Source organism: Myotis davidii, unplaced genomic scaffold, assembly GCF_000327345.1.
Source record: "Myotis davidii unplaced genomic scaffold, ASM32734v1 scaffold245, whole genome shotgun sequence".
NCBI classification, from domain to species: Eukaryota; Metazoa; Chordata; class Mammalia; order Chiroptera; family Vespertilionidae; genus Myotis; species Myotis davidii.
In genome coordinates this window covers 98,116-108,573 of record NW_006296225.1, presented here as the reverse complement: position 1 = coordinate 108,573, position 10,458 = coordinate 98,116, and the positions used below count along the sequence as shown (strand labels likewise).

The 10,458-nt window shown below is 37.6% G+C and overlaps 1 protein-coding gene across 17 annotated transcripts in view; it reads left to right on the top strand.

The window, feature by feature from the left end:
- Positions 1–10,458, top strand: part of MBNL1 (muscleblind like splicing regulator 1) — a 169,030-nt gene that overhangs the window by 137,899 nt on the left and 20,673 nt on the right. For all 17 annotated transcript variants that reach the window (XM_015568743.1, XM_006771129.2, XM_006771124.2 and 14 more), the window contains one exon: positions 3,229–3,429. In XM_015568743.1, the coding sequence (XP_015424229.1) occupies positions 3,229–3,429 (201 nt within the window). The remainder of the gene's footprint in view (positions 1–3,228; positions 3,430–10,458) is intronic.

Below are 10,458 nucleotides of genomic sequence, written 5' to 3'. Positions count from 1 at the left end.
CTGAACCCTGTCAGGGCAGCTTTTGGATAGAGAATCAGCCGGGTAGCAGTTCAAGTTCTTTACTAATCAGATCGGGGCACTGGTGGGTCCAGCAGTGACCTACCTCCAACAAGGTGCTCTTTGAAACAGGATGTAACAGATTTACCAGAAAAAAACTCAAAAGAAATGAAGGAATGTTGTACTTTGTTGTTTTTAAAGCAGCCTTTGGAATCAGATTTCAAAGCATAGAGCTATTATTATTGATTGCCTGACTGTTTAGCAAATAGCACCACTTATCTGGAGAGGGAGCAATTTGAGTTAATGCTTGTTGAAGAGTTGATGTTTCGGGTTTTTTTAAAAGCTGCTGCAGATTTTACTTGGGGAGAGTATCCTAAAATTCACCAGATTTGAATGTGTTCTGCTGGATCAAATCCAGAAATCAATTCGCATGACAACTCTATAGAAACAGTCCGGTGGGAAAATTGTTGCCATACTTTTATGTAATAGAACCGTTCCTTTCCCTTTAATAGGCAACTTCTGTATTCTAGGTATTGTAGATTTTAGGTTTATTTTATTCAATGAGCTTTAACAAAGCTGAATTTTATTGGCCACTGGTCTTATTTTCTTAAAATATGAATGCTTTTCTTCCCTCCAAATGAGTTTGTAAATCGGACCTCTCCGTCTAAATAATTATAGTGGCTTGTGTACTGTGACATGAGCATCTCGGTAACTTTCTGAAGCATGCATTCAGACACGCTCTGTCTGGGAATACATGTGCCTTCGCAACAATAGAATACGAAGAGGAATGCTATTACCTGGCGTCTGTTACCACATTCCGAGCTAGTCTTTTAGTCTTCAGTGCTAATTTAAAAAAAATAATAATTATTAAATACCTAATAGGAAAAATAGATGGCTGGCGTGGCTGAAATTTTACATATCGTATCTGCGAGTATGTAGCAGTGTATGTTTACCTGAATATGTTGGAGTAGAAATCCAAGTTCAGCATGTATTCGCCGTGCCAGTCAACCCTCGTCCTGCTGCTGCCTTGGCAGCCAGTAGACAGTGGAGCAGCGTAAAAGCTGCTGTTCAATATCCGTTGGTGGGCAGAGATTGCCCAGGGCCCCAGCTTCTGGCAGGTTACGGATTGCTAATATCTGGAATGCTAGATAGTTTCTTGTTGTCAGAACGTCGCGTAGCTGCTTTGGGCAGGGATGGGCCTGGGGAGGGGAGGATGGGAGGTATCGCTTTAGGCCACTTCCTCAGGCAAGAGCCATCGATCTGGCAGGGCAGCTAACCATGGCATTGAAGCCAGCACATTCGGAGGCATCGTTGTTTTCACTTGAACATATTAGAGGAATCCATGGTGTATCGTTTCTTCTGCCAAGGGAATCACATTATGTATTAAATATTCTACTTTCCTTACCAAGTTTGCGTGCGCTAGCTGCATGCACAAAAGATTTTGTCCTAAAAAGATGTGTGAGGTCGAGAGCAGAGTGCATCCCTGGGACAGAGATTTTCAACCGCAGCTCTGCTGACATTTAGGGCAGGATAACCTTGGTTGAAAGGGGCTGCCCCGTGTGTTATGGGACACTGAGCAGAACCCCTGGACTCTACCCATTAGATGCACTAGCACCCTCCAGCTGTGGCGACTAGAAACATCTTTAGATATTGCCAGCTGTCCCTGTGAGACCAAATCACCCATAGCTGAGAACTGTCCTAGGAGCAAGGGAATACGTGGGCTCCCTCACAAATACAGGATGGGGCAGGAACAGACTAGATAAAGGAAATGTTGTATTTTTTAACATGTTTCTTTTGAGCCATAAGAATTACTTTTGTAACATGCATCTTAATTGCATTAAAAATTTGTTCCAAATTTCTCTTGAACACTATAAACTCAGGATCATCTTTCAGAGGGAAGAATCACTACGTTGTAATGCCCTTTTATTCTACAAAAAAAATTTCTCTGACTCTATTCCATACCACAGGGTAAAAGGAAATGAATCGTTAAAAATTACTTTCAAGAATAGGCTCCATTTTGTCCATCAGTTTTTGTATTTTAGAGACAAACATTACTATTACACAAAGCATTAAACTTCAAGAATTGAAACTCCATTGAATCAGGAAGTTGAAAATGTATCCTCAATCACATGGGAAATTGTTGTGCTCGGTTATGCTTTTAAAATTGGAAAAGAAAATTGCTTGAGTAGATTTCAGGTAAATTGCTTAATTCCATCAAGAAGAGATATATTTCCTGATATGCACATTTTTATACCAACAAATAGAAACCATTCTCATGTATCCATGAAAGCATTTCTGGCAGAAATTCAATCTTGTCGCATTTTCCTTAGTGTGGCCATAGGTGTTCCCCTGAAGAATCACTTAGCATTTAGCTAGAGGTGTTCTGTTGCAGATTTCCTATTTTCCAATGGTTCTTCCCTCATAAGGTGAATTCCCTGCTAAATGTCTCACAAGAGCACGATAGGCTGATGCAGCTTATAGTTTCCCCAGAAAAACCTGCAACTGGTGAATATGCCAAACGCTTTATCTTGTGTGCCCACAAGGAATGGTGCCATCCTCACCTTTCCATGACCACGTGAGGTTTATTCACAGTTTACATGGACTGTGAAACTTAGCTATCCACTGAGAGTTCTGCTTTATTTATACAAGATAATAGGGCACTTGCAACCTATTAACAGATGTAAACAGATCCTTCATGAATGTCTGACATAGTAACTATGAAATGTACTTCTTAGATACGTGTTTAGAGTTCAATCAGGACAAAGATGGAATGTAGAAAACCACAGGAAGTTTCCCTATTGAGTTCTTGATCTATTGTTCATAAAGAAATTGCAAGTATTAGAGACCCCAGGCTTTAAGATTCCGGTGGAAAATGTAGCGGCAGGTTACGTCTTGTATTTTAGAAAAACATTGGTTTGATCAGTGCTTATTTAAGAATCATCCTTATCCTGAATAAGAGTTAATAAACACAGAATTAAATGGAGGGGAGGTAGGAAGGGAGAAAAGGAAGAATATATTGGGGATGGATAGATGGATGGATGGGTGGCTGGCTGGCTGGCTGGATGGATGGATAGAGGTTGGGGGGGGTGGATGGATGGAATGGATGGATGGATGGATGGATGGATGGATGGAGGTTGGGGGGTGAATGGATGGATGAAAACATATATATAATGTAGGATACCAACTTTCAACTAAGACCTTCATATTAAATTTTTCTTCTTTATTTTTCAGCCAATGTTTTCAGTTGCACCCAGCTTAGCCACCAATGCATCAGCAGCCTTTAATCCCTACCTGGGACCTGTCTCCCCAAGCCTGGTTCCAGCAGAGATCTTGCCGACTGCACCCATGTTGGTCACAGGGAACCCTGGGGTCCCTGTCCCTGCAGCTGCTGCAGCTGCAGCACAGAAATTAATGCGGACAGACAGACTTGAGGTAGGATTGATGGTCTGGTTTCTGTACGTACTCTATTCTAATTTGCAAAGTGTGCTATTTCTTTCTTTCTTTCATTGTCATAAAAATTAAAAAAAAATTAGAAGCATTGGTTTAATGCTTGGAGCATTTTACTAGAATATGGGCATGCTATATTTGATGAACATAATATTCAGGAAAGCCACAACATCCATGTGTAGATTAATGGGTAAGAGCTTGGACTCTGGGGTCAGACTGTCTGTTACTTTGTTGTGCCTCAGTTACCCCGTCTTTGAAATGGAGGTAATAATGGCAACTTCCCTCAAAGAGAAGAAAGCATGCCTGGCACCCAGCAAATGTTTCTTAAATATTTATCGCTGTTGTTATTAAGAACAAATTTGATCAATCCCCTGATACTTATTCTCATAAAGATGTTATTTAGTTACTATCTATAAAGCATTTTAAAGTTTATCATCACAGATGGCCTCATAAGCTTCGCTATATTTTGGTTGGAATAGCAGGGCAGCTTTGTTGATGAAGTGCACTCCCATAAACATTGTTAATTGGAAATTGTGTGATGATCTGAGTCTCAGAGTCAAGGATGATCAGATGTATGTGCTTTGCTATTGCTACATGAAAAAGAAATTAAAGATATAAATCTTACATTGAAGTAGTTGTTCCGAGTTTCAGCATGGCTCTAAATCGATAGATTTGGTGAACTATATAGATGCAGGAAAAAATGGCAACATTTCTGTCCATTGAAGCTCTAAAACCTGGCTTTGGTGTCCAACTAAAAAACAAAATGACCTTTTCCTCTTGTCCCTGGTTCAGATGAGGCCATGCTGAGTGAAGAGAAGTTTTGCATGTTTTAATTATAGAGAAAGCAGCAAAATAAGGCTTTTGTGTGAATATAATTGACACTAATAATTTATAAGTTTAGCAAGAATTTATTTAATAAGCACCAAGTTCTTGTTTATTGTTTCATTGCAAGCTTTACAAAGGATCTCAGATTTCAGAATAGTTATAACTGTACCATCATTTTGATGACAATAATAATAGTTAATACTTATTGAATATTTGTTATCTACCAAATACAGAGTCAACCCCTCACAAGCATCACACATTTAATATGCAAAACAAGCTTATGAGGAAGATACTATTAATTTTTTAAGATATATTTTTACTGATTTCAGAGAGGACGGGAGGGAGAGATAGATAAGAGAGAATCATTGATTGGCAGCCTCCTGAACACCCCAAAAGTGGGGATCAAGCTGGCATCCCGGGCATGTGCCCTGACTGAGCTTCGAACTGTGACCTCCTGGTTCATAGGCTGATGCTCAACCACTGAGCCATGCCGGCCTGGCAAGATACTCTTCCTAACTCTACAGGGCAATAAATATAGGGGTAGAGATGTGACATAATCATTCAGGTTCACAAAGGTGGGATGTTCCAGTGGGGTGTGAACTCAGAATCCCATTTTAAAACACTACGTCACTCTCCCATTCCCATGCAGGTGATAATACAAAGAGGAGGAAGCACATTTTGGCTCCCGTATACTCTTTAAAGTTTTGTTTGTTTTAGGCTTATGCCTTACCTTTCATTAAACATTTTTGGAAAAGGCTGCTAATTAAGAGATTATTGCAAGTAGGACCCAGGAAGGACTTTGAAACCTAGTTGCGTGCCCTCTGTGGTCGAAGGACTCGGCTGTGTGCTAGGGAGAGGTACACCGTGACCTGTGTGTGGTTTGTCATTGCACAGTTGCCCTTGTTCATTCATTAACTAATGCTGTTTGCTGATAAATTAGGAGGGAACTTAAGACATTTTAAATATTTAAAAATTATCTGATGCTCAACATTCGAACTCCACTGATTAGGAGGGAACTTAAGACATTTTAAATATTTATCTGATGCTCAACATTCGAACTCCACTCCCAGCCTTTCTGAGGTAAACCCTGGGCTCATAATGCGTAATTGTTGATTGATTAATGGGAACCAAACAGACCATCTGAGATGAACTTTAGTGAATTAATTATTAATAGGAGATGACATTTAAAAAGCTGAGAAAAATCTCTATTGAAATCTCTTTAAAAGAATCTCTCTCAAAGTCTGAGCTGTGTGGTCAGAACTCTTCTAAAAACGAGTCCTCTCACAGTTTTAGGTAGTCTGTAATTAACTATATTTAGTATGATGTTTAGTGACAGCGAAACCTTTTGTCCTTTGGTTTTATTTTTCTTTTGGGAGGAGCTGCTTTGTGTATTTTGTCTGCCGTATTTCGCAGTAGTCACAACAAATGACTTCTGCTGTGTTGACTTCATTTCCTTTTAACCTGAATCCCACTTCTCTCAATGCCTGCTGGTGGGGCGGCTTCCTGTCTTCTGGTTAACTGGATCTGATCCAGGTTCACCGTTACAACCTGTTAGGCTATTGCACTGTGAGGCTCAGGGGCATGTCTTCCTGCTCAGACCTTGGGATTTTAGACATTCAGATCTTCAGGTTACTTCCTCTCATGCTAATTGCACTCCAGATTGGAGTCTAAACGACATGGCAATGAGTGCACACACTTATTTGCTAATTGGCCATGTGTTTAGTCATTGGGGCTTAAATCTATACTCTATTTTTTTCCCTCAAGGAACTCTGAAGTACATGTTTGAATTTTGAATTCCTTTGGAGGTGGAAAAGAATTTAAATCAGTTAAAATAATGGCTGATATGTCTTGCCACTTCCTTCTTTTTGCTACAACTTATTAGACAATAAATAAATTTAAAAATACCATAGATTTATCAGCCTTCTGGTTCTTATATAATTGCTTGGATGAACTGAAATGTATTTACAGCACCCAATGTGATTCTATAAAAAAAGGTTAAATTAGAAAGCAGGAATCCAAGGATTAGTGCTAGTGATATTGTTAATTAGGTGAGTGAGCTTGAGTCAAATTTCTCATGTTCTCTGAACTTCATATTCCACACATAAAATTAGGGGATTGTACTGGATAATCTCTAAGATCACTTCCAATTAGAACATTCTGGGGACATCTAGGGAATTTTCTTCTTTTTAATGCCAGCCACAAGCTTTTGAAAGTTTATTTTATATGCTGGTGTCCCCCCAAAAATGCATACACACTTTAGCAGCTGATAACTCAATTTTGAAAATGAAATGTATTTTAATAAACACTGCCTTTATAATCATTCAAAGTGTGTGTATACATTTTTGGGACAGTGTGTGTGTGTGTGTGTATGTGTGTGCGCGTGCATGTGTGTGTGTGTGAAGCAGACACATAAGCTTTGCTTTATACCAATATTCATATTATCCGTTCTTTGTGGAATATCTTTTAAATGACTTGCTACATTGTAAAAAGTCAGCTTTCTTGGTTTTCTCTAATGAGGAGCAAAAGTCTTAAATATCAGTAACAGTGGCTTTTCGAATTCCATTTTGTGACCTTGGGATGCCTTTTTGTAATTTCCAAGCAGCTTTTTATTTTTGAATTATTTTAAGAAATTGTTAAAATCTATAAGTACTGGAAAGAACTGAGGTTTTTATTGCAGGTCCTGCTTCATTATGAAGAAGTATTTGACTTAGTGTCAAGAGACACAAAAACACAGTAATTTTTTTATGGTGCAAAAAGGATCCTTAAATGCATTCATTCTCTTATTTATTCAACAATATCCAATGAAGAACCATTGAACATCTTTCAAGTTAAAAGTATTGTGAGGGAAATCTTTGATATCTAACTGCTATCTGATCAACATCCAAAAAAGATCCACATCAGAGGAGTCCAAGCTCATGAATGATGGCCAATAGCTGTTATATGAATGGATGAATCAATCAAACAATCAACCAGTTAATCAGTTGATCACAGAAAGACATGACTCTTATTCAGAGTTCAGGATAACCCAACAGAGAAATTAAAACATGAGAAATGTTTAGCTTTTGTTAGCATTCTCCTTGGGAACATGTTTCAAGTTTGAGCATTCCAAGTATAAAATATAACATCTTGTTCATGGCCCAAGTCCTTGGGATGATTGTTAAAAATGCAGGGCCTCATCCCCAAAGACTGTTTCAGGTCTGCAGTGGGCCTCTGGAGCTTTTTCACAGCTCTGCCAGGCACATCTAAATGCAAAGAGTCCGTGGTACTCTCCCCGCAATGGATTCCAGTATCTCTTCTCTAAGTCCCAACTTTTCATCATTTACCTCATGTACAGTTATTTGTGACTCTGAATTAAAAACATGCCTCCTCCACTTCACTCAACATCCTACAGAGTAAGTTGCTGAAAACATGATGAAGAGTGTAATAAAATATTTTAGGTAAACAATGATTATTTTCTTAAGAATAAGAGAATAATCATTGTTTACAACCGAAGGACTTGTATGCATGCAGATAAGCATAACCAATGGACATAAGTCACTGGGGGGTAAGGGAGGCTGGGGGAATGTCAAGGGGAGGGGAAGGAGAGATATGTAATACTCTTTGTAATACTTCAAGCAATAAAAAAAATTCATTAGAATAAAAACACACACACAATGATTATTAAGGTAATTTATACCACATAATAGCATTAATCAAAGAAAAGCAAGCCAGTGGCCACCTATTTCAGATCCTGATGAGGATAGAAGATTTCCATTTGGTTAACAGTATCATTTTTATATCAGCAGTATGAGAAAAGCATACAAAGTATTTCATGGAAGGTGGACAAATGACTTGGCTGCTGATATCTTCAGCTAGAGTTTGTTTTAAAATAAGTTATTCTTGTGCTGAAGGTTTTATTCTACTGAGGTAATCATGGCATTGTGTTCTAATTCAGGCCCCTGGGTTCTGGGTGCTTCTACTCATGTTGACACAAAAAAAAGACTCTAGGCAATATTATTTTTACTAGAGGCCTGATGCACAAAATTTGTGCATGGGTAGGGTCCCTAGGCCTGGCCACTGATCAAGGCCAATCAGGGCCTTCCAGCTGCTGGCTGGGGCCCTCCTTCCTATTGCCAGCCAGGGCTGCTGGCCAGGGCCTTCCTTTTTTCCGTGCCACCCTCTGGTGGTCAGCACACGTCATAGGGAGCGATCAAACTCCAAGTCTCCCAGTCAAACTCCCACAGGGACAATTTGCATATAAGCCTTTTAAATATATAGATATGATTTAAATGATTTAACCCTCATTTAGCTTTATGTGCTTTTTTTGGTTCGTTAATTGATGTCATATTTTTAATCATATATGATACCTATTAACTAAACAAAAAAGAGCACATAAAACTAAATGAGGGTTAACGTGACAGTAAAAGCAAGCCTAGATTGGGATGATCTATTGAATATAAAAGACATTCAATTAAAAAAAATTAGAAAAGCAACTGCTTTTAAGGTAAGGAATGCTTATTGATAGGATTATTTTAATTTTGTTTGTTCACAGAGGATGTTTGGGTACTGCTTGTATGATACTTTAGTTTATCTAGAAAATCGCTAAGAAATCTTAACAGTTCTATGCACACAGGTTTACATAGTTTAAACATATTTTTAAATCTATAATAAAGCTTTAGGATGGTTCTTAAAAGTGTACTTGCACCCTCGTTTAAACCATCTAATGTACTGTGTCCCTGTCAATTATTTCTCTTGTGATTAGAGAGATGGCAGAGTTGTAATTTGTTTCAAGGTTTGAACCTTGGTTTGGTCACTCAGTGTTGCTGTTCTTCCTCTTTCTTTACCCAAGCTAACACTAAAATGTCTCCATTTTTCCTGTTATTTAAAAAAGAGTAATAAAGGGAATTACAGATTTGAACATTTTGGCACATTGATGAGCTTCTTTCATAGATATTTGTATTTTCCTGTCCTTTTGGTTTGCACATTTGGAACACATAGGAGTAAATAAATTAAAACGTGGCAGTAGGTTTAATATGAAATTTGTTTTAGTTGGTCATTTATGTATATTCAGATATGATTTTTTTAAATCACATTAAGTCAAATTACACATTCTTAGCTGTGTCATCTATAGAAATAGGCTTGTGTTCTCTGGCCTAATGCTAATGATGGGTTCTTCTTTGTAGATTTCAAAGAAACTCACGTTTGTTCTTAACAGAAATCCTCTGTGATAGACGAAATGGATGTCTTTTTCTTTGTGTGTTTTTTTAAAGAAAAAATGAGATTCACATAGACCAAATTTGTACAGTTATTAGGTAACAGACTAAAACTAGATATTATATCACCAGATATTTATCTTGGGAAATTTAATTGTATAATAACTACCTAAGATCATTTCCCTGAATCACCAGATTTTTAAAATGGGGAGATTTTAACCCTTTTGAATTGAAAATATAGATAATTTCTCTGCATTAAATTATATGCTCATGACCAGTAATGCTGAGGATACTTATAAAATCAATTGTCCAGTATTCTTTTTAATGTCCTGTGCTAGCTCAAGCTTAATAAAAAAATAAAGTCCCTGATATTTATTGTTGAGCAACAGGTATGTATATGTCTTTGAATATGCTCCTTAAAATTGGCCATTAGGTTTAAAATTACTTCCCAAAATATTACTGGTAAAATGGACTGAGTCCCTGTTTCTTGTTATAATTAACTTCCTGTTCCTGCTTTTGGATGTTATTCTCCAAAGATGAGTCAGTTTAATATGTTGAGCACAAATCATGTTACCGGAAGGGATCTCTCCTTAAGAGCATGCAGTTGACTGTCCAGTTTTGAATAAGTTCAAACATTGCTATTAATTTCCTTAGAATCCCAAGGTCTTAACTTGCAGAGAACTGCTGAATTTAATTCTACTGCTGAGTTTCGTCATGTTTATATAAAATTAGAGATCAAATAACAGAACTATCTATTTTAACCAGACATGTATGGTGTGTTTTGAGCTATCTATACATTTTCTCAGTATTCTCGAGGAATCGTATAGATAGCTAGGGAGTGTAGGAACTAGAACCCAAGATTTCTAATTATATACTCTATCCTTTTCCCATTGTACCACTGCTATTTAATCAACAAAAGCAGCTTTATAGAGAATTAATTCACATTTCTTTGAGAAGTTTTTCTGATTATTTTTTATTCCGTAGAGTTTTTTTTGGA